Source organism: Geotrypetes seraphini, chromosome 3 (genome assembly GCF_902459505.1).
Source record: "Geotrypetes seraphini chromosome 3, aGeoSer1.1, whole genome shotgun sequence".
NCBI classification, from domain to species: domain Eukaryota; kingdom Metazoa; phylum Chordata; class Amphibia; order Gymnophiona; family Dermophiidae; genus Geotrypetes; species Geotrypetes seraphini.
In genome coordinates this window covers 358,041,322-358,066,221 of record NC_047086.1, presented here as the reverse complement: position 1 = coordinate 358,066,221, position 24,900 = coordinate 358,041,322, and the positions used below count along the sequence as shown (strand labels likewise).

The 24,900-nt window shown below is 42.2% G+C and overlaps 1 protein-coding gene across 3 annotated transcripts in view; it reads left to right on the top strand.

The window, feature by feature from the left end:
* Positions 1–24,900, top strand: part of RAB3GAP2 (RAB3 GTPase activating non-catalytic protein subunit 2) — a 191,409-nt gene that overhangs the window by 3,111 nt on the left and 163,398 nt on the right. For all 3 annotated transcript variants that reach the window (XM_033936867.1, XM_033936866.1, XM_033936865.1), the window contains 2 exons: positions 10,726–10,790; positions 23,331–23,454. In XM_033936867.1, the coding sequence (XP_033792758.1) occupies positions 10,726–10,790; positions 23,331–23,454 (189 nt within the window). The remainder of the gene's footprint in view (positions 1–10,725; positions 10,791–23,330; positions 23,455–24,900) is intronic.

The following is a 24,900-nucleotide window of genomic DNA, read 5'->3' as shown; positions in this document are numbered from 1 at the left end:
CATAGCTAGCTGCAATTAGGGAAAAGAGAGGCACTGCTGGACAGGGGAGGAGGGAAAGGGAAGGGGATAGATAGTGTGTTCTATGAAACTGTACCATGTGCTGAAATGTCTCAGTATTCTCCTGTTGTGAACCACCCAGAACTACTGGTTGGGCGGTATACAAGAAAATAAATTATTATTATTATAAATAAGGTATTGCTATACATGGGGGAAGGGAGATGAGGTACTGCTGGACATGGAGGAGGAAGGGAAGGGAGGAGAGGTACTACTGGACATGGTGGAAGAGGAAAAGGGAAAGGTGCTGCATGCTGGAGGAGAGGGCGAGATGATGCATAGGGAGAGAGCATATTAGTTGTGAATGGGGATGGGGGAGGGAAGGAAGGAAAATTGTTGAAGGAGGAGTGAGCTTGATGAGAGAGAGAGAGAAGTGGACATAGGATGGAGGGGAGGGAGAAATGGTGCATGGGGAGAGAGCATGTTGTGAGTGGGGGTAGGAAGGAGGGATGTCACACTTGTAGGAAGGGGCGAGGAGAAAGAGAGAAAGCATGCAGGAGGCAGAAAGTGTTGGACTCAAGGGGAGAGAGATGGATGGGGAGGTAAAAGGAGGGAAGGAAAATGTCACTTAGAGGAAGGGGAAGAAAGCAGAGTGTGAAAAGTTGGACTCCTGGAGGGAGAAAGAGAGATATTGGTTGGGGAGGGAAGAAAGGCCAACATGCAGGAGGAAGAAATAAATAAATGTTGGACAGGGAGGGGGAGCAGAAAGGAGGAAGGAAGGGAGGGAAGATGATACACTGGGGGGGGGGAGGAGAGATGACTTAAGGAAGGGAGAGATGCCAGACCAGGGAAAGAGGGGAGTCTGGTAGCACTATAGAAATAATAATAATAGTAGTAGTAGTAGTAGTAGTAGTAGTAGAGATGCCAGACTGTGGGAAGGGGGAAAAGGAAGAAGAGATATGTCAGACCACTGGGAGGAATGAGGGAAGGAGAGAGATGTCTGACTACTGGGGGAGAGAAGGAACGAAAGAGAGATGTCTGACCATGGAAATGGGGAGGGAAGGAGAGAGCGAGAAAGGGAAGGTAAGACATGGAAAAGTAGATTTTGAGAAGAAAGCAGAAAAATGGAAAAAGGTGAATGTTAAAAGTTAATGCCAAAGATGGATGCAGGGAAGAAAATGAAGGAGGAGAGAAAAACAGTCAGTGGATAAGAAGACCCTGGAAACACATTTAAGAGCAAAGACAGAAGAAAGTGCAACCAGAGACTGGGAAAAGATGATTAGAAAAATAAAATCACCAGACATCAAAGGTAGGGAAAATTATTTTATTTTCAATATAATGATTAAATGTGTCATTTTTGAGAATTTATATCTGCTGTGTATATTGTGTGTACTAGTATATGAAAAATGAATAGAAGAAATTGCATTACAATTAGTAATGGGGGCAGGAGCTGGGTTGGGTCTGGGGTGGAGCTTGGGCGGTTGGTGGTTGGGTGTACTCAATTGATATTTGTTAGACTTAGTGGGTACTTGGCTTGAAGAAGTTGAGAAACACTGATCTAGATGGGCCGTTTGGCCTTTATAATATTGGTAAAGTAGAACAAGCAGGACTGCTATTGATTCTTAGACTGTTAGGTTTTGTTGCTTGTTCTCCTCTCCACTATTCCCTGTCTTCTTTCTCAGCTGGCTGAATATATCAACTGTGAGCAGGTGGTTCAGCAGGTGGCTAGCAAGCTATATTCCATCGATACCTCTTCAGTTTCTCCTGATACCATTGGCATTGATAGGGTGTAACGAGCCCTCACAGCACCCTGCGGTAATCAGTCATGAGATAAAATTGCCCGTTTTCTCTGATTTCAAAACCAAGGAAGTGGTCATGAAGGCGGCTAGAGTCCAACCTAATCTCAAATGGGATACTTTTGAGATTGAACTATCAAGACCTAGCCTCTGTGATGCTTCGGAGGAGAGTGGAGATGAAACCAGTGTTGTTTTACCTACGGGACAGAAATGTGAAGTATCGATGGTGACATCCGTTTGCACTAATGTTTTATCTGGAGGAAAATTGCAGATGGTGCAGTCCCTAGAAAAAGCGGCCCAACTTTTTCCTGCGGAGCAGTTTCTTCAGAGGGTTGGCTTCAGCAAAAGGGCCTGCCCCATCTTCTTCTTCAGAGCCTCCCTGGCCTCATTGGTAGAGATTGGGCTGTGCTGGGGGCAGACTAACTTGGCAGTCTCCAGGGGCCGCCAGGCATCCTGGACCTTCAACATGAGATGGAGCCTTCAGGACAGGGTGTGGCTCTGAATTCGAGAACAGTTTTCCAGCCAGTGTCTAGGCACCTTTCCGCTATTACAAGGGTGGCCTACAAGGGTGTTGGACTACTGTTGACTTTTTTGTTCTGGGTACAGGGGATAATACTCTGCTTCTTTGATTGTTTAGATTAGATAAGTGTTGGTGTTACTGTTTGGATGATTACAGTATGTGTGGTCTGAGCATGTGAAGAGCCCTTCCTCCTGAAATCCGGGCATGCCGAGAGAGGAGGGTCTACCTGGGACTAAGAGATGGGGGGGGGTGTACTGCGAGGTAACCACAGTAATCAGCACTAGTGGTACAGGGTGTCTTTCTTCTATCCTGGGAGCATTGGGGGTCCCATAGCCTTATTACTGCAGCTGTATGGTATCTGTAATTAATGGGTACAGTGTCTGAGCTGAGGATATTATCAATAATGCTAGAGAGCTTAATGTTGGGCCTAAGAGACATCTGTTGTTTTGGGAACTTTTATGTTTCAAAGCCCATATTGCTTTTGTTCAAGAACCCCTGATTTTCGTTGGACGCATATACATTAACCAAAATAAACTAATGACCCCCAATTTTGGACAGCAGAATTATAAATCTACCCTCGGTATCCTGAATCACCTTTTTCCAATCTACCTTTACCCCAATCTACCTTTACCCCCTTTTGCAATAACAATACAAACTCCCCTAGATTTTTTATTCCCTTTATTGGAGACCAGATAGATCTCCGGGAATCTGGGATGTTGCAAAACATGTTCATGATGGGGTAAAAAATGGGTGTTTTCCTTAAAAAAACTTGGATTATTATGGGAGGCTATGAAAGCGGTAGTGCAGGGTAAGGTTATTGCGTTATCAGTACAAAACAAGCAATTGAGATCTCTGAAGGAGTGGGGGTTTAGGGAGGCCCTTCAGAATCTCGAGAGGATTGGGAGGGAGCGACAATTGACGCCTCTTGAGTAGGATAAGAAACATGACTTAAAGGTACAGTTGCAGGCCTTGGAGCAAGCTGATGTGACCTTGCAGCTTCAGAAAACTAAGCAAATGTATTTCCAATCTGGTAATAAGCCAAGCCGTCTTCTGACCCACAAACTTAGAAAACAAGCTCTCCGTAATCACATCTCCTGTCTTAAAACAGCCGATGGGAGAATCTTGAATTCCTCGACAGACATTGAAAATAGCTTCTGTGAGTATTTACTGTTGGGGGTATACACTCTCGGCAACTGAGCTGAAGACTTATTTAACGCACATTCCGTTCCCCACCATTTCTGAGGGAGAGGTGCGACACCTGTCTGATCACACTCAGTGAGGTAGAGGAGGCGATTGGAGCCCTCCCCAGGGTTGGTTGGATATACTAATAACTTTTATAAAAGCTTCAGGGGTTTATTGGCTCAAATATTAGTCCTGGTTTTTAATTCCCTGGGGAAGGAGCCTTGCCTACCGTAAACATGGCGTTTGGCGGCGGTGACTTTGTTTCTTAAACTGGGTAAGCCAAGTACTGCTTGTGAATCCTATTGACCAAAATCCCTGCTAAACACTGATTATAAACTTTTCACAAAGATTTTGGCCCAGTGGCTGCAGGGTGTGCTCCCGAAGCTCATACATGTGAATCAAACGGGCGTTATATGCCAACATCAGACATTCAACAATATTAAAATGGCAGTGCATTTGATGTGGCATTCAAGGCAGCAGGGAGTTCCTTTGCTGGTACTCTCTTTGGGTGACAAGAAGGCTTTTGACAGTCAGCTGCAAATTTCTATTTGGGGTTCTAGAAAAAATGGGATTTGGAAAACAATTCTTAAAATGGATTTCTTTATTATATCATGAACCCTCATCACAATTTAAAATTAATGGTTTTCTTTCAGAGCCTGTGACACTAGACAGGGATGTCCCATGTCCCCATTGCTATTTGCCATAGCAATTGAACCTCTGGCTTGCTTGATTTGTGCAAATCCTGATATACAGGGATTAAGAGTACATGATGAGTCTTAAAAGATCTTACTTTTTGCAGATGTGCTATTGTTTATTAGTGATCCTACCAAATCTTTGACCGAGTTGATACAGGTCTTATCAGCATATGGCCAGGCATCAGGGTTCCATGTGAACATGGAAAAATCAGAGATTCTCAATCTTACTTTAAGCGTGCAGCAGATTCAAGAATTACAGTCCCAATTTTCTTTTTGCTGGGCGCATAAATCCATCAAATATCTAGGGGTCCAATTAATGGCAGATCCTACTCATTTAATGCAAATTTTCTGGCCCTGCAGAAGCAGTTGTTTCAGGAACTAGATCGCTGGAAGGGAATGACAATTGAGTGGATGTGGAGAATTGCCGTGGTAAAAATATTACCTAAATTACTTTTTCCTCTGTTGCCAGCTCCCTCCTCTGTCTTGCTGCAGCGTTTGCACATTTGTGCGGCCCCAGAAACATTTTTTTCGGACAATGCGGCCCAGGGAAGACAAAAGGTTGGACACCCCTGATTTAGAGCAATCCTTTTCCCCAGCTATTTCTCTTTGGAGATTACCATGGTCCCCTATGGCGATTCTGCAAGCCCGGCTCAGAATTGAAAATCCAATTTTGAGGGTGATCCTACAAACCTGGTATTCCCTTCTCAAGAAAATGTTTCCAGAACGCAAGTTTTTTGCCCAGACTCCTATTTCTTTACTAGAAGGCTTTGTGCCGGAGGGAGAGGATCCTGTCCACTTGGGGTATGTTATCTTTTGAGTACTTGCAGGAGGAATATGGCCTGTCCTCCAAGGATGTGTTTTCTTATACACAATTAAGGCGCTTTCTACTTAATGTACTGAACTAAATGTATCTTTATGGTAACCCACTTGTATCCCTTACACTGACAAAATGCACCTTGATAGTAAACCACTTGTATTGTAACCCACTTGCATCCCATGTACTGACAAAATATATCTTTACTGTAACCCACTTGTATCCCATGTACTGACAAAATGAATCTTTAATGTAAACCACTTGCATCCCATGTACTGACTAAACGTATCTTTATTGTAAACCGTTTCTATCCCATGTACTGTCAAATGTATCTTTATTGTAAACCGCTTCAAACTTCATGGTATAGCGGTATATAAGAAATAAATTATTATTATTATTATTGCTCCCATATCGGGTTGTACTATGCCAGAAAATTGTTTAGCCTTGTTTATATGTACTGTAGCCTGCCTGGCCTTGGAAAAATACTGATGGTCCACAACGGTTCCTGAGCGATGATACTTACTATATCGTCTGGATTATGTACATTTAATGTGTAAACTTATGGTGCTATGGCGCCAGAAGGTTGGTCCCTTATAATATCTGGGATAGTTATGTTGCCTGAAAGTCAGACTCTGTAGAAAACATGTATTGGTAGATATAACAAGTTTTAGGTTTGGTTAAATCAAGCCTATAGTAAAGACATGAGTTTTTGGGCAAAGATGAGAAAAGAATTATGGGTAAGAGAAATTATTTAAAGCATACAGTAGAGAACAAAAACACAAAAGCTATGCTGAAATTGGTAGTAATAATTTCTTTTCTAAGCAAAGAACTGCATTGTAATTAGGCTGGAAATTATAACATCTTGCTTGATGTGTTACCTTTGTCGTGAATTGTAGGGGGAATATAATACGAATGAAGTGGTGTCATAATTTGTTTCTATTTTAGATTTTGCAAATCTAGCAAGGTTTATGAGGTTGCCTGCAGTGCTTTATATTTTCCAAAAGATAGATTTTAATTGGTTCAGATAAGTAACCTATATGAAAGGCTCACTAGCCTAATTTTAGATAATATGAATAACAGAATTTGTTGGTTTGTTTTGCTTTTGTTCATGTCGTGTTCTAAACACACATTTTGGAATTTTGATTTCTGCATAAGTATGTGGATCATCTACATGTCTTTCCTGGATTTGTAAGCTTGTGACCTTCAGTGGTTCAATTCTAATTTTGTCTTTGGAACTAAAGAGAATAGTTTTCAGGTGTCGCGTGCAGGAAGGGAATTCCCTACATGTTTGTTTCTTTTTATATAGTTATTATGAATAAATTACATGAGTGGGATTTTAATGTAAATTAGTGAATATACATTAAGCTTCATTGAAAACATTTACTGCAAAATATTTGAGTATGGCCTGAGCTGAGCTAAGGGAAGATTAGGTTCTAATTTTTTTGGAGTGGTTTTATTTAATTAGGCTAGGTGTTTTGTACAGTACTCATTTGTTCGTGTATTTCTTCTGGGATATTATGCAAGGAGAATATGTATTCTCCAAAAGAATCTTCACATACGAGACCCAGTCACCCCAGCGGTGCCCTCTGGCTATCGATCAACAAATGACTTATAGTCAAAGGCCTTGTAATGACCTACAAACTTTTCCACGATATGGTACCAGCCTATATGGCCTCCAAACTTCTACCAAATCTCCAAATCGATTGCTTTATTCGCAAAGAGAAAAGCGATTTACGTACACCCTCAAGACGTGCCCTCCACCTTGAGAACACCCGAAAAAGTTCTTGCACTGCCTACCGCACCTCTAGAGCAAACTACCTACCCACATAAGATCATTGAAAAGTCTACTGAACATCAGGAAGGCAATAAAAACTCATCTCTTCCCCTTTCTATGAGAGCGTGCCTTCTGAGATAGAGCACCGACCCTCCACTGTCTCGCATCTCAAATGCTGACATGCTTCATCATACCACGCCATGTACTGTTGCATATTATATTGCCCACCATATAATATAATAATCTACCATACCAAGTCCCTCCCCACCCGGTGGTATAATGTATAGCCTTTACTGCTATGCATGGTCCCACTGTGCTATGTCTGACCATACTGTGTTTTCTCATACAATGTTTTTGTCACACTGTTGACATTTTTATCATACTTTACTACACTATACTTAATGTTTCCCATGATATGTCTACTATACTACGATTTCTCATGCTGTTTGCCAAATAGTGTTTGCCGCTCCATGTCTACCATGCTGTGTTTTGTCATGCTACGTTTGCCTTACTTTTTTGCCATGTTATGTCATACTAGGCTAGCCATTCTTTGTCATGCTATGTTTTGCCATACTGTGCTCTCCACGCTATGTCTCACAATGCCATGTTTTGTCATATTATGTTTTACCATGTTTAACTATGGGGTCCTTTTATTAAGGTGCGTTAAATGCTAAGATGCCCATAGGATATAATGGATGCCTTAGCATTTAGCACGCACTAATCTTTAGCACACGATAAATCAGTTAGCGCACCTTAATAAAAGGACCCCTATGTTTTTTGTTAGATAATATTTTGCTATGCTATTTTTTGCCATACTGTGTTTGACATTACTTTGTATAAATATGCTTTATTATGTATGTAAACTTGTAATCCGTTCTGAGCTCTTCTGGAGGATGGGATATAAAATCAAATAAATAAAATAAGGAAGATGCTGAAGACTCACTTCTTTATTCAGGCTTTTTTTTTTTTTTTTTTTTAATGATTGGGGTAAAGTGTTTTTGAGGCTAGGAAGATGATTATGTTGAGAGCTATGGAGTTGTATTGTGTAGGAGATCCAATTGTAGAAATAGTCATTTAATCTGTGTTAAAGTATGTGAATTTTTATTATGATTGTTCTATATGTAATTTGCTTAGTTTTGAAGCAGAATAAAATAATTTTAAATAAATAAAAATAAATTTCTCTCCTTCCCGTAGTAACATACACTTCGTCCCTTTCCTCTCACTACCCTCCCATTGTTACAACCATAAGAACATAAGAATTGCTGCTGCTGGGTCAGACCAGTGGTCCATCATGCCCAGCAGTCATAATGATCTCCCTCTCCTGTTCTCCCCACCCCACACCCCCTGTGTTGACCAGTATTGCCACTCTTGCCACTTATTCTGGCTGCTGCTGATAGGAACTGTGTTGGGCCGGGGCCTTCAGCATTTGCACATGCTTAAAGTCTGCCAGCTCCCGTGAGGCCTTCAGCATACACAGATGTATGTTCAAAGCCCCAGCCCAGAACAGTTCCTGTAAACAGCAGCTGGGATATGTGGTAAGAGTGGCTCGTGGAACTGCCAGGCCTTAAGCATGTGCAAATGCAGCAGGGGACATGGAAGCTTATGAAGATAGAGGGAAAGGTGAATGGTGCAGAGTACAGGAGGAAAACCTGCTCTAGGACCACCAGGCAAAGTAGTTTTGTGCTAAATCTATAGTAGAAATTATCCAAACACAAACTGTCTCATTGTCCCGTTTTTAAACTTGACAAGATGCAATTGTATAGTTTCAGCACAAAACTGTTTCTCCTGGTGTTCATATTGGAGAGACCATTGCAAGATTAACAACTTTAGTCTTTTACTGATCACTGTATTACCTCAGATTGCATGAACTCCTGATGCAGACAATAGTGCTGAAACACAGCCTGTGTCAAGTTCCAACTTTGGAGAATTTGAGATATCCTTTTATTTGTATTAAAGGGTGACTTTTAAGAACCTGCTTGCCTTCCACATTTGTTTTAGCAGCCTCACTTTTTTTTTTTTTTTTTTTTCTGTTTGTACCATGTGAGGTTTTGGTGGTGGTTCTTAAGCTTTTTTGACCACAGTTCATTTAATTAAACAGGTAAAGATCCTGTGGTCAAAGAAGTATTGACTAGTGCTGTCCGATTCGCAATTCGCATCGATTCATTTTGAGTGAATCGATTCAAATCGATTTGTTTTTTAAAAAAATTAAACTTACTGATTTGTCGGCCCTCTTGCTAGAGACCCATTTGGGCTTTCCCTCTGTCACCAGAGTCCTTGCTTCTGATGTAACTTCCAGTTTTGCAAAACCGGAAGTTACATCAGAAGCAAGGACTCCGGTGGCAGAGGGAAAGCCCGAATGGGTCTCTGCGTGCAAGATCAGCGGCAGCAAGGCTCTTTCCTTCCCAGTCGGAAGTATTTCTCCTCTTCTCCCTGGCCAGGCAAAAGCGGCGGTAGCAAATGCTATTCACTACCCTGCTACTACTCCAGGTGTCTTTTCTCTCTATTCTGCCACCCAAGCGGAAACAAGAAGTTTTCACTGAGGGCAGGCCGCAATGGAGAGAAGACACAAGGAGTGGTGACAGGAGTGGATCGCTAAATAACTACCACCACCGGCAACATGTTGTAACGTCAAAATAAAGGTAGATGGGGGGAGAAGGGAGATGGACTTGGGTGGTTTATTTGGGGGAGTTGATGGACTGGAGGAGATATGGGGATAAGATGGATGGGGGGAAGTTGGATTGTGGAGGGGGGAGATGGACTTGAAGGAGATCATGGAGGGGAGATGGACTTGGGGGGTTGGTAGACTGGAGAGGGAGAAGATGGATGGGAGAGGAGAACTTTGTGGGGGGGGGATAGAGATACTGGATAGGAGGGTAGTTAGAAAGAGAAAGGGAGAGCTGGTGGGGAAGAAGGGAGAGATGCTAGTTGAAAGGGTAGCTGAGAAAAGGTGGATCTGGGGATGGTGGTCTATTGCTGCAGCTATGGGAATAGAAATGAAAAAAAGGAAAGATGCCAGATATCCAGGGAAGGGAAATGGAAAGGGAGGACAGAAATGGAAGATGGATAGTTACCACGGAGAAAGAAGAAAATGACAAATAGGCAAGAAACCCTGGCAAGAAGACGTTTGTTGCAGAGCCTGGGACCAACATGATTTGAAAAATGACCAGACAACAAAAGGTAGAAAAAATAATTTTATTTTCTGTTTTGTGATTACAATATGTCAGATTTGAAATTTGTATTCTGCCAGAGCTGGTATTAGACCTCGAACGTGAGCTAGGATTTAACAGAGAGAGGAAAAGTCTTTTTTGTTTATTTTGTTTATACCAGTGTAGGTAGGAGAGGGCAAAGGGGGTGAAGAGGCTATAAAATAAACCCACCAGGATGTTTGGAAAAAAACCACCCAATTGGACAGGAAAATCAAATAGAATTGAAAAATCAATTCAATAGGTTGAATCGAATCAAAATATTTTTTCCTGAATTGGGCAGTACTAGTGTTGACTATAGTTGCATAACAGAGATGCAGACACACTTTTTTGTTGCCTTTATCACTTTTAGTACATCTAAATGTGTATGTATATTTAAATAGGCTGCTGACGCTTCAGTCTTTTCTATGCATGTTTAGAGACACTGTATTTATTTGAAACATTTATGTTCTGCACTCAGTTTCTAGGCAGATTACAAATCTACATACATAACTTAAAATGTGTCACAACATAATTTTCAGGGGTAACAATTATAGGGGGCGAGGGTAGATTACAAGTGTACAGTCATGTTAGTCAACTAGACAAAATGGATTTGTGCTTTTAGCTCAGTGTCCCAAATTTAGCTGTTACTGTATAAAGGTAATAGTCATTTATTGAAATATGTTTATCAGGTGAAACCTACAAAAATATATGTATATATTAAAGTTATACCAGACTTAAACATGTTAACCTTTTCTTTAAAAACAGGTAAATTTGCAAACTGGGAAGATGATGACTGGGAAGCATGGAATGATACAGACCCAAAAGAACTTGTAAGTTCAAATCCTATCCCGAATCCCTATTACTTGAGCTAACATCTAAAGTAAGATGTCAACTCAGCAAAGGAGGACAATCTTTACTGCTACAATTTGACATTTTTGCCAGCTTTTGATGTAGTAGATCAGTGTTTCTCAATGCGGTCCTGGAATACCTCTTTGCCAGTCAGGTTTTCAGGATATCCACCATGAATATGCATAAACTTGATTTTCAGATAAGGAATTTTTATTTGACACCCAGGGCTTGTATTAAAATTAATGGGCTTTATACAGACTTCTTCACTATTACAAGAGGGACCCGTCAGGGTTGTCCACTCTCCCCTTTACTTTTTGCTTTGTATTTAGAACCCTTGGCTTGTTATATTCGGGACTTGGGGGCAGTTCGGGGAATCCATATGGGAGGACGGGAACATAAATTGGCGCTATTTGCAGATGATATTCTTCTTTATGTGACGGCTTCTTTTCCTGAGTTGTTGGAGGTATTTGGGAAATTTAGAGGTCTGTCTGGCTTTACGATCAACATGGACAAGTCCGAATTCTTGAATATTTCTTTGGAGGAGGGGGAGGCACAGAGGTTGGCGGACACCTTTCCGGTGAAGCGAGTAAGGGGACATCTTAGGTATCTCGGTATTTTGATTCCATCTGATTTATCACATCTTTATGATCTTAATTACTCTAGGATAGTGCGCTTAGTGCGGACAGATTTGCAAACTTGGAAGGGTTTGTGGTTGTCCTGGTGGGGGCGTATAGCTGTCATCAAAATGAATGTTTTACCCCGTTTGTTATTTTTATTCCAAACGCTTCCCAAAGCGGTGCCTAGGGGACTTTTGAAGATATTGCATAAGGAATTTCGCTTTTTTATTTGGCAGGGGAAACACCCCAGGTTGAGTCAACAAGTACTTTGGTCTGCTAGGGAAGATGGGGGACGGGCAGTGCCCAATCTGCACTGGTATTATGAGGCTGCACAACTCCGCTTTATTTTGGATTGGAAGATTGCGGAGTTTAAATCTGGGGTTCAAATAGAACAAAGCTATGTTCCTCATTGTACTCTGAATAATTGGTTGTGAACCTTTTTTTCGATGTCGGAGCGATTGCAAGGGCAAAGGAACCCGTTTTTTTTGTCATTTGGTACGGATGTGGGGTTCTTTGTGTCATAGGGAGAAGAGTGGTAGGGGAGCTTCTACGCTTGCTCCTATTAAGGGGGAACCATGGTTTATTGCAGATTTGAAAAGGGGGGCGTTTAGGAGATGGGAATCTATGGGGATTCTTACATTTCGAGATGTACTTATTGGGGGATGCTTACCTACTTTTGATGCATTGGTGACTAAGAAGCCTGGGTTAGGAGGTGAATTTTTTGCATATAAGCAATTGAGACATTTTATGATTTCGAAAGGTTGGGATAAAGAGAATCCTCAGTGAACTGAATCTTTGGAAAATTTATGACTTTTATTGAGTAAAGTGCCGAGACCGATTTCCATTCTCTATAAATTTTTGCGAGGAAGAGAGGTGATTCCACTTCCTTTTAGACAACAGTGGGAACGGGACCTTCGGCTGCATTTTTCTGCAGATGATTGGTCCCGTATTTGTATTGAGGTACAGAAAGCATCTCATTGTATATTGGTCCAAGAAAATGCTTATAAAATCTTAACACGCTGGTATTTCACACCTGAACGGTTACATATTATGTACCCTCAGGTTCCCGATTCTTGCTGGAGATGTGGTAAGGGCCCTGGATCTTTTATGCATATTTGGTGGGAATGTGGGGTGATTCAGAAATTTTGGACATCTGTTACACGCTTTTTGACATTGTGGATCCAGGACCCACTACAGCTTTCACCTCAAGTTTGTCTGCTAGGGTTACACAATGTCAGGGATGCTCCTTGGCAGACAAAACTGGTCCGAATGGGATTGGCAGCGGCCAAATGTTTAATAGCATTGTATTGGAAGAAGCTAGCTGCCCCACCAGAGGAGGAATGGTTAGAGAAATTGCGAAAACTTGCCCAGATGGAATGTATAGTTGCTAAGCATTATGGTTATTATGACTTCCAAAGGCGGACTTGGGACAAAATATTTCAGTGCATTTGATTATTTCTTTCTGTGGGGTGGGAGGGTGGGACGGGGAGGGGAGGGGTGGTTATTTGGGAGTCTTTTTGAAGGAACAACGAAAGGACTTCCTCATGGTGTTTATTTTGTTGGGGGTTATTTTTGACTATCTTGGTTTATTTTATGTTGGGTGGTGGGATTGGGATATACTTATGTTGTGTTTATCTAGTATGCTTTGTGGAGTGATTGTAATATCCCTGATTGGTATACTTATGGAGATTGTATTTATTTTCATTATAAAATTCTAATAAAAATTGATTAAAACAAAAAAAACTTGATTTTCATACATTGCCTCCATTATATGCAAATTTCTTTCATGAATATTCATGGTGGATATCCTGAAAACCTGATTGGCAAGGGGGTACTCTAGGACTGCTTTGAGAAACACTGCAGTAGATCACTTAGTTCTCACATTAAATGAGCTTGGAGTACAGGGTGTGATTCTACAATGTCTTACACAATACTTAAAAAAACAGAACATATGAAGTTTGGAAAGATGACGAGAAATCCCAGTAATGGAAGGCTAACTGCGGCATTTCACAAGGCTCTCCACTATCACCTGCACTGTTTAACATCTATTTGAGAGCTCTGGGAAATAATCTGTCCTCGACCCAGGATCTCATTCTCTCATACACAGATGTACTTTCATTGTTTGTATAGCCAAATAATCCTTTGATAATACACTAAATTACTTGAAAAATACTATCGATGACCTAAGTCCATGGACGATGAGAAACTTCCTCAAATGAAACAAATCAAAGACAAGAATATTATTTTTTGGAGACTATGACTCGCTACCTAGAATAGAGCTAGAACTATCCACAAGCGAGAAACGAAAGACAGAAAATTCCTCCAAAGTACTGGGAGTTACAGTAGACTTGAACTTAACCTTCAACACACACATCACATCACTAGAGAAAAGATTCTTCTTTAAAATGAGACAACTGAGGACAATAAGACCAGTCCTAACCCAGGCCAGTTCAGGACAGTAGCACAATCTGTCCTAATACCATACCTGGTCTATTGTAAGTCATTATACACTTCTCCCTCCATATTCACGGTTTCTATGTCTGCGGTTTTGCATATTTGTGATTTTTCATCTGCTGACTCCACCCTCAAAAAAGTCATCATTAAAGTTTTTTTCCTTTTACTGTACAGTACCGATAAAAAAAAGTTTAGCACTTACCATTACTGTACTGTAACTCTGAAAATCGCTGCTTCCATGCTTTCTCCCACAAATTCGCTGCTTCCATGTTTTCCCCAATGTGCACTGAGAAAAACGCTGCTTCCCAGCATCCCTAGAGAGAAAGGCTTCTTCCCAGCATGCATGAAATTGCTGCTTGCTTGCCTGCCCAGAAATCGCTGCTTGCTTGCCTGCCCTGAAATTGCTGGTTTCAATAGTTATTCGCAGTTTCAATAGTAAAAACGATACCGCTTCTCCAAAACCGCAAATAACATGTAAAAAAGTTTTGTGGTTTTTCCATTTTCGCGCCTATTGGCTGCCCGCATCCACTGCGAATAAGGAGGGAGAAGTGTACTGTGGGATTACAGAAAAAGAATGCAAAAGACTACAACTATTACAAAAAATGGGACTAATCTTCAGAAAGAATCGGTACGAGAGGGCAGGTCCGCTATTAGAACAACTGCACTGCCTACCGATAAAGTTAATCCAGTTCAAGATAGTTTGCTATCTCTGGAGAAAACTCGGATGGATTAACCTCTGATATTAAAGTCCCACACTCCTTCTTCAATTCATGAGTATCACAACGTTTCAAATAATCTTTCCCATCACCTTAACAAGTTTGGCAGAAGATGATGATTAAGGCTACCTTTGAATACCAAGGACCTCTTATCTGGAACAAACTGCCAACATAACTAAGACAACTCACCACTTATCTAGACTTCTGGAAAAAAACTGAAAACATATCTCTTCTCTTTAGACATTCTTCCATCCTTCACCTCCTCCCCCTATCAACCACAAGATCGGGCTTAAACATTTAACTTCAAGAACTTAATCTGATTCTTATTGTAAACCGCATTGATTCCTTGCAGAGAATTGCAGTATATAAGACACTGTATTTTATTGTGGTGGAGATACTGTCTGAATTCAAGATAATTTGGGACAGGCACATGGGATCTTTTTAGGGAGAAGAGGAGATAGCAGATAGCAGATGCTGTTTATGGGCAGACTGGATGGGCCATTTGGCCTTTATCTGCTATCATGTTTCTGTGTTTGTTTGTTTCTGTTTAGCTGTGTTTGCTACAAAAAGAGCATCTCATCTTCCATAGCTTTTTTTTAATGTTTCAATAAATATGATTAAATATTTCATCATATTACATCAACTTAAACATAATTAAGATATGGATTCCAAAGCAATTAATACACTGTCAAAATCAAATAAACCAATTAAGGTGAATATCCATCTAGCCCACAACTTGAAGGAAGACAACTCTATTAGTTCAGACATCATCAGGAAATCAAAAAATAGGAGTAGAAAAGGGAAAACCTTTCCCCCTTTCACAACCTATATAGATACATATAGCACTACTCATATATGAATTCCCATTGAGAATAGCAAATAAACAAGTCAGGTTTCCATAGCTTTATAGAAAGGCTGAAAAACTTGTCCACAAATACTGTATAAGTGAATTGCCATACAGCTGTCTCTCTGCTGCACTCAGCTTTGTTATTTGCAAAATCTGGTAGGTACTACTGCTTTAATTTTTTTTTTTCCTTCCTTATCCTGCTAGACCAGTTCATACCAGTAGGATATGCTCTCTAAGTAATAGATAAAAGTAGAGAACACAGACTTTTCAAGATGGCTGCCATCTGGTTTGGTATGTAGGCAGCTTGGGACTTTCTCATTAAGCTATTTTTCTTCTCAAGTTTCTGCTACTTTTTACCTTGTTGAAATGGCCCCAAGGTGAGGAGCTATCCAGCTGAGCTTCCAAACCCCCTGACTACAAAACAGCTTTAATTACAGCATTCACTGCATCTCTATTGGTGAAAGCATCTCCAGCTACAGAACCACTAGCAAAGGAGGCTTTGGTTTATCATCTGCTGCTGGAATTCTCATTGATTCCTGACACATGGAGCCCTCCCCAGCTCTCAGTTGAGCGAGGATGTAGGATGCTGTGTTGAATTCCAAAGTGCAGATCTCAGCAGCGTTGCTCAGTGGGGAATCTCCTGTGAAATGGTCTGGATGGTTTCAAGCACTCTCTCGGGTTTAACGAATACAGCCATGAATTGGAACCAGAGGTTTAGTTTGGGTGTTTCATCTGCTAGCCATGATGTTCAGTTTCATCCCTCCTGTGGAAGTACACATAGTAATTCCAAGGCTGCCCTGAGTAAGCCCTCTGGAGTGATCTGGACTTTTATTTGGGCTGCTTTAATTTGGTTAGAACTTTACAGATTCTAAAAATTCTGCTAATCTTGCTTCAATTGCAAATTAGTTGGAACTGGATACAGGTCAGCATGGGGAGAAAATTGGAATGTTGGATGAGAGAGTGAAGAAAATGGAGCAGACTGTGAAACCAGTGGTCCATCGTGCTCAGCAGTCCGCTCACGTGGTGGCCCTTAGGTTAAAGACCAGTGTCCTAACTGAGTTTAGCCTTACCTGTGTACATTCTGGTTCAGCAGGAACTTGTCTAACTTTGTCTTGAATCCCTGGAGGGTGTTTTCCCCTATAACAGCCTCCGGAAGTGCGTTCCAGTTTTCTACCACTCTGGGTGAAGAAGAACTTCCTTACGTTTGTACGGAATCTATCCCCTTTTATCTTTAGAGAGTGCTCTCTCGTTCTCTCTACCTTGGAGAGGGTGAACAACCTGTCTTTATCTATTCCCTTCATTATCTTGAATGTTTCGATCATGTCCCCTCTGTCTCCTCCTTTCAAGGGAGAAGAGGCCCAGTTTCTCTAATCTCTCACTCTACGGCAACTCCTCCAGCCCCTTAACCATTTTAGTTGCTCTTCTCTGGACCCTTTTGAATAGTAGTAGTAGTAGTAGTAGTAGTAGTAGTACTATTTCCTTCTTCATGTACAGCGACCAGTGCTCGACACAGTATTCCAGATGATCCCCTTCTTAATCATTCCTAGCATTTTGTTCCACCCTTTCGCTGCTGCCGCACATTGCACGGATGGCTTCATTGACTTGTTGACCAGTACTCCCAAGTCTCTTTCCTGGGGGGGTCTCTCCAAGTACTGCACCGGACATCCTGTATTCGTGTATAAGATTTTTGTTACTGACATGTATCACCTTACACTTATCCACGTTAAACCTCATTTGCCATGATTTCTCGAGCGTGTTTGTCACGTTGCAGGACTTCACAATCCTTCTTCACTACTCTGAATAACTTTGTATCATCTGCAAATTTAATCACCTCGCTCGTTGTACCAATTTCCAGGTCATTTATAAATATGTTGAAGAGCATGGGTTCAAGCACCGAACCCTGCGGCACTCCAGTCGTGACGCTTTTCCAGTCCGAGTATTGTCCATTTACCCCCACTCTCTGTTTTCTATCCGCCAACCAGTTTTTAATTCACATGAATATTTCACCCTTGTTTCCATGGCTTGCAATTTTTCAAAGTATTCGTTCATGTGGGACCTTGTCGAACACCCTCTGAAAATCCAAATATACAATGTCGACCAAATCCAAATATACAATGTCGACCAAATCCAAATATACAATGTCTTATCTACCTTTTACTCCCTTGAAGAAGTGCAGCAAGTTCGTCAAGCAAGATCTTACTTTGCTGAAGCCATGCTGGCTGGTTCTCATCAGATTGTGTCTGTCAAGGTGATCAATGATGTGGTCCTTTATCAGCGCCTCTACCATCTTTCCCGGTATCGAGGTCAAACTCGCCAGTCTGTGGTTTTCTGGATCTCCCGTCGAACCTTTCTTGAAGATCGGCATAACATTTGCCACTTTCCAGTCTTCCGGAATCTTTCCTGATTTGATCGACGGATTGGCTATTAGTTGGAGCAGTTCAGCTATAGCCCCTTTCAGTTCCTTGATTACCCTCGGATGGATGCCATCCGGTCCTAGGGGTTTATCATTTTTAAACCTATCAATCTGACCTAGAATGACCGTCAACCCTGTCAGTTTCCCATCTTTGTTTCCTGCGTATAGCCTGTTGGCTTCCGGTATGTTGTGTATATCCTCTTTGATAAATACAGATGCAAAAAAATGTGTTCAGTTTGTCGGCGATGGCTTTTTCCTCCTTTAGCACTCTTTTTATTCCATGGTCAACCAATGGCCCAACCGCTTTCTTTGCGGGTCGTTTCCCCTTAATATATCAAAAGAACGGCCTGAAGATTTTTGCCTCCTTGGCTAATTTTTCCTCGTAGTCTCTTTTGGCCCCTCGCACCGGCTTTGATGTTTGTGCTTTTTCCAGTTTTCGACCTTTTCCATTCCTTAAAAGAAGTTTTCTTGTCTCTGATCGCTTCCTTCACCGCTACAGTGAGCCACGTCAGTTCCTTGTTCTTTTTCCTCTTGAACCCCTTGTTGATATGCAGTATATATAGATTTTGCGCCTCAGTGACTATGTCCTTAAAAAGGGACCATGCTTGCTCTAGCTTTTTTACAGTGCTTATCTTCTTAATCTTCTTTCCCACTATGAGTCTCATTCCTTCGTAATACCCTTTTCGGAAGTTCAGTGCCATGGCCGTTGTTCTGGGTCGATGTTTTGCCCCTGTGTTCAAGTTGAAGTGGATCATATTGTGATCACTGCTTCCCAGCATCCCTTCTACTTCTACACCTTGCATTGGTCCTCGTAGTACATTTAGAATTAAGTCCAGAATTGCATTTCCTCTCTTATTTTCCTTGACAAGTTGTTCCAGGAAGCAATTGCCTACAGCATCCAGGAACTAGATCTCCCTACTGCAGCTGGAGGTGCCTAGGTTTCAGTCTATCCCCGGATAGTTGAAGTCACCGATGATAACTGCGTTACCTCCCTTGGAGTTGCGTTGAATCTCGTCCATCATTTCTCCATCAGTTTCTTCGAACTGCCCTGGGGGTCGGTAGTATAACTGCATTGTGCCACTAGGTCCATATTTGGTTAATTGGTCATGCGATTTCTTGTCATTAGCAATTTTTTCTAAAATTATCAACTCTTTAAAGGCTTATAAATAACATGCTGTTGGTTTTGCTCCAGTCAGCATTTACATTTAGACTAGCTGAGATCTTTATTTCAATGTGTTGGGCATCTTGTAATAACGTGTTAACTTAGGGCACAGTGATCTGTTCCCTGTTCTAGGATAGAGGTCTTCACAGGGATCGTGGGAATCCCGCGGGTCCTGCGGGAATCCCACGGGGATCCCCTTAAGAACAATGGGACTTCCGCGGGGACCCCTCTCAGGCCAACGGGACTCCCATGGGGATGGAACTGGGATCTCCCATTCTGAGGTCTACCTAATTTTCAAGATGATACCAGTCCGGCGCCGCAGCAGGAATAGCCATTCTGAGCAATGAGCTCAGCACGAAGGCACTCAAGTGTGCCTACGTGCTAAGCTCACTGCATTGCTACTGATTGGTCGGGCAGTGGCATGTGCAAGGCTAGAATAGGAAGTCAGCATATATGAAGTCCACCCTTCCCACCCATGCATTTACATAACATCCGCCCTCAACCCAGCTGTGGCCAATTGGAAAGAAAGACACGCAACAGGGATCCACCTCCCCTACTTCCGCCTCCTCCCCTTTTGGAGGAAGGCTGAGAAAGTTGAATTGGGGCTCTCCAGTGTTCAGGGAGTGCATGAGGTGAGCCGGGAGAGGAAATTCTGTTATTCTTAGAATGCCTTCATTTTCAGCGTTTACAGATTTCCCTTTCGTGCAATAAGGTATCGAGTTAACCTGCGAGGCTGGTGCAGTCAGATTGCAGAGATCTTTATTCGCCTTATGTGTATAATGGGGGGGGGGAAGGGGGCAAATACTATGTCCGACACACTTCGAGCTTCTTGCATTTCTCAGAGTTATCCTTTGTGCAGTTGTGAGGCACTCACACACAAATTGCGCAAACAAAACTATGTCTTCACAGTGTAGAAATTATTTCAGAGGGCTAAGTCAGGGGGAAGAGGAGAACTGGATGGAAGAAGAGTCGATGGACAGCTGAGAATGGCATGCATGGTGATGGTGTAAAAAGAGACAGACTGCAGGAAAGGAATTCCCTGTTAGTCTCTCATTTAACTTTTTTTTTTTTTTTTTTTATGACAGCAAAGAGCGATAGCGAAGAAAAGCTGGCCAGAAGCCCTTGATAAGACATTAGCAGCACACTGCATACTGATGGAGAGAGATAGATGAATGAATGATGGAGTGGAGGGAGTGATGGTATGATAGACAGATTCAGGCTTCTTAGTCAACTTCTTTAAGAGCTTAAACAATATGGCCAAATAGTGTCAGACAGGTTAAAGAGTAGCCTAGTAGTGCAGATGCCCGAGATCCAAGGGAACTAGGTTTGATTCCCACTGCATCTCCTTGTGATTTTGGGAAAGTCACTTAACTCTCCACTGTCCCAAATACAAATAAGTACTAAGGGGACAGGTGACTTTTATGGGGGACGGCGGGGACAGTGGGAATTCCTCATGGGGACGGACGGGGATGGGGAGAATTCCTCATGGGGACGGAGGGGATTCCTCGTGGGGACGGGCGGGGATGGAAGAGATTCTGACGGGGATGGGTGGGATTTCTGTCCCCGCGCAACTCTCTATTCTAGGACCCATCTATTATCCAGTCTTACAGGAAGTAGTAGCTGGGACAAAACATCTATTTAAAAACTTTAAGTAACAGCTTGCCAGTAATGCTAACCTGGAAGCAATATTCTTTTTTTACTGTTAACTCCAGAGCATTTCTATACCATTCAGCTTCATCTTTTATTATTTATATATCCCAGGCAAGGATATATATTGAGATACGGTATGTCCTTAGAAGATGATTTAATCTGCATTTAGAAGATGATTTAAATAGTAATGTTTTAGATTTTAAAACTTTTGTAATCACTACAATTTAAGGTCCCCTTTTACTAAGCCATGGTAGAGTGCTAAATGCTCCAACACTCATAGGAATTCTGTGAGCATCGGAGCAGCATCTGAGCAGTTTTATGGTAATAGGATAAGTAGTTCCAAATTCAGATTAAATCACCAATAACTAATGATCTGGAAAACTGAGTTGACATATAAACAGTAGTTTCTATCAAAATATCCCTTAATATCCTGCTTAATACTATTATTGCTATCAGCCCGTAGACCAGGTGTCTTTTTAAATACAGAGCAGACTGATTTTAAAGATAGCAAATTGTCCAGGTTAACTGTTGAGCAAGTTGTAAGTAGGAATGATAAATATTGTTTGAAATGTAACTCATCCTGGATAGTGCAGGTGAGAAATAAACAAACAAACGCCTCTATGTAAATACCAGGAGCCTGAGAAACAAACCATGTCGAGCTCTATATTTATAGAGAAGATGCGGTATATAAGGTTTAGTTTAGTTTAGTAGGAATACATTGCACTAAATGAAAAGTTGCATATCGTAGGCATCTTGAGGAAGGAAGATAACCAATGGGACACTGTGATATTAGGGTACAAATTATATTGCAGTGATAGGATGGATCGAATTGGTGGAGTGGAATTCTCAGTCACGACTGAGTGTCAGTTATGTAGCCATTAATTCAAGAATTAACTTTTTATACTTAAAGGGCCGCATCCTACTGAGAATTTCCCCGCTGCTCTCACATCTTGTGCTATTGAGCAGAAAAGAGCCTGTTAACTAAAGGAAATAGTGAAATAGCTACTGCTTGCATTGTGTGCGTATAAATTGGTTGCATCCCAAGGAAATTGTTTGTGTGGGTTGGGATTATTTCAAGTAACAGGGATACTTGTTTGAACAGGAGATGCTTATGTGGCAAGTATATTTATTCTTTTGGGGATCCAGCAGTTCTTTCCTGCAGCTTTGAGCTGAAGAGAAGTAATCAGAATAAGGTTGAAAGCTGGTACCATGAGACTTTTTTTAATTCACCCTACTTGGGCATTCCTCCCCCCAAAACATAATCGGATTATTGCAGCAGGACTCTCTTTAGAACCTTTAAAACATGGGCCTTGATTTCAATCACTTAGCTGTTTCTGTCATATAAATGGACCTTCCCCAGCATGGACTATTGAACTGCAGACCTTTCTGCATGATAGCAACGCAGCACTTACCATCGGAGCCACTATTCTTGTCCCTTTAATTTTATTTGTTTAGCAATTCATTAATCACTTTTGTGAATGGCCAAAAAATAAAACAATTTTCCTTTCCCCATGTGCATCATCTTCACTCTCACACTCATGCCCAACAATTCTACCTTTCTATTCCCTCCGTTCTATGTCTCATGTTCATGCCCCTTCCGTTTCTTCTGTGTCAAGTTCACGTCCTCGTCCTCTCCCTCTCCATGTCTTCCAACTTTGTCCCAAAATTAAGTTGCACTGCTGGGGATCCTTTCCTCCCTCCCTCCCTGCCTGTCCACCTGCCGCAGCACCCCTGCCCCAACACCCCCACCCCACTCCCGAAGCTGACCCTGTTACTTTGTTGGAACTGGGCTCGTTCCATTCTCCCCCAGCAGCAACTCCATGCAGGGATGGCGCATGCAACGATTCACACGCTGCACGTGGCTGGCCCACAAGACTTCCCTCTGACGTCAAAGAGAAGGTTCCGGGTCAGCTACACAGCATGTGAGTCATCTGCGTCCCTGCATGGAGTGCTACTGGGGGAGGAGGGAGCCAGTCCATCTCCAACGAAGTGACAGGGTCAGCTTCAGGGGTGGGGGATGGTCAGGTGGGCAGGCAGGCAGGTGGGGGAGGATCTCTGGTAGTGGCTTCAGCAGGGAGCGGGCAGGAAGGGATCCCTGGCGGTGGCAGCCAGGCCATGTACCCCGAACAAGCGGCTGTGTACCCTCAAGGGTACGCATACCACGTGTTGAGAAACACTGGTCTAACACACTCTCAGTTCCATCCCCTTCTCCCATCCCAAAGCACCAGCGCGGTAGCGGTCCTGAGCCGCAAAGCCCTTCTTCCTCCAGCCCCAAAGTGACAAAAGGAGGCGGTGGGCCTGAGCCACGAACCCCCTCGCTCCCTCCCATTCCCAAAGCACAGCAGTCAGCAGGAGGCAGCCTCAAAACAGAACCGAAGTCAGACATAAATGCAACTGGGCTAATGCTTGAAGTTCCTTTATTTAAGTAGCTGTCAAGGCGAACTGTGACAGGCACAAACACCATCTTTAATTTAAGCATTTGTATTCCACTTTACCAAGATAGTGAAAGATAGCAGTTTTGTTTTTCTTTGTTCTGGAATCTAATTACATACAAATAGCAATATAAATCCACAATTCTCAAATACTTTAAATGACATACCTGTACCATTTATTTAAATGAAATACATAAAATGAGTTCAACTGATTAAAGTTTTATATGCAGGAGGAAGAGGACTCAATTCGGAAGGCTGTCAAAGATTACTGGCTTCAGGACTGTGTTTTGTCCCTGTCACCTACTAATGATCTTATGGTGATAGCTCGAGAGCAGAAGGCGGTCTTTCTAGTGCGTAAGTATTCTGTTTAAAATTTTACAGGATGCACTTTGACTGTTGCTCGTCTGAGTAATCATGTTCTAGTTTGTTCTTTAATTATCTTTCTTGTTTACAGAAACAGCAGTTTTTCTGACCTTTCTTCAGGTGTGTGTTAGGTGCCATTGACTTGGGTTCGAGTCCTAGTGACTTGAATTAAAGATCCAAAATGAAGTCGGTCAAGTGCTAGCCTGACAAGGTAGTAAAATTAAATGTATACCCCAGCTGTTTCTTATCCTGCTAGACCAGCCCACACAAGTCACCTGGCTAGCAAGTGGAAGCAATGAACATTGATTTTCAGTGACATCACCAGTTTAAGGATTTGTGCAGCCCTGAAATTTGCCAGTATTCTTTGCCTTCAGCAGATGGCTGCATTTAGGACTAGTATGGACTGGGATCCCCTAGGGCCCTGTTATTAACCGTTAGGCCCTTCACACTAGCTCTTAGTGAATTTTGCCCTATTTTTGCTGGATCATCCTTGTCCTGGTGGGGCTTGCTTCTAGAGGCGGGAAGATCCTCATTAATGGTTAGTACCTAGGAGGTTCCAAAAGCCTACTCTTTCTCTACCCCTTTCCTCGTCTCAGGAGGCAATGAAGAAAGCCCTTCCTGGTTCCTGGTTGTCACGGAAGCCTGAAGAAATCTTGAAGGCACACAGGAGATAAGTCAGACTAGCATTTGTTGAATAATCACAGCTCAGTTCTGATCTAGCAGATGCTATGTGGCTTGCATGAGCTGCTGTATTAGCAGCCATTTTATCAACATGGCTGAGTCCTCTTATCCTGCCTGTAACAGGGAGACAGCAGAGAAATCATCTCACTGTGATCAGGTGTTTCCAAACTATTGCGAAAGGCCTACGCTGGAAGGAGCTGCTGATACTTTGGGGGGGGGGGGGGTTTTCTTGCCAAGTTTTCCGCTGGCAGGAGCGGCAGTCATTTTGAGTACTGACTAAAAGTCCTGCACAGTAAGATGTGGTTGGGGGGGGGGGTTTCTCGCCAAGTTTTCCGCTGGCAGGAGCGGCAGTCATTTTGAGTACTGACTACAAGTCCTGCACAGTAGGATGTGGTTGGGGGGGGGGTTAATATTTCCTAACCTTCCCTCTGCATGACTGGAAGAGTGGCGTTTCAGTAGAGACTCTCACAAGATCAATCTTCCCTTTAGGGACAGCAGTTTAAGGAATTTTCACCCTACTTACAGAAGATGCTGGCAACTTTCTAGTTGCTACTGCTACTACTACTACTACTAATTACTACCAGACGTATATAGTACTGTACAGACAAAACAGGGGGAATGGTTAATCTGCTTGCTAGAGCGGTAGGGAGTAGGGTTATAAATTGAAGGCTACATCAAAAAGGTAAGTTTTAAGTCTACTTTTAAACAAGGAAAGGGGTGTGGTGGACAAACTCAGTTTATTCCAGGCATAAAGGG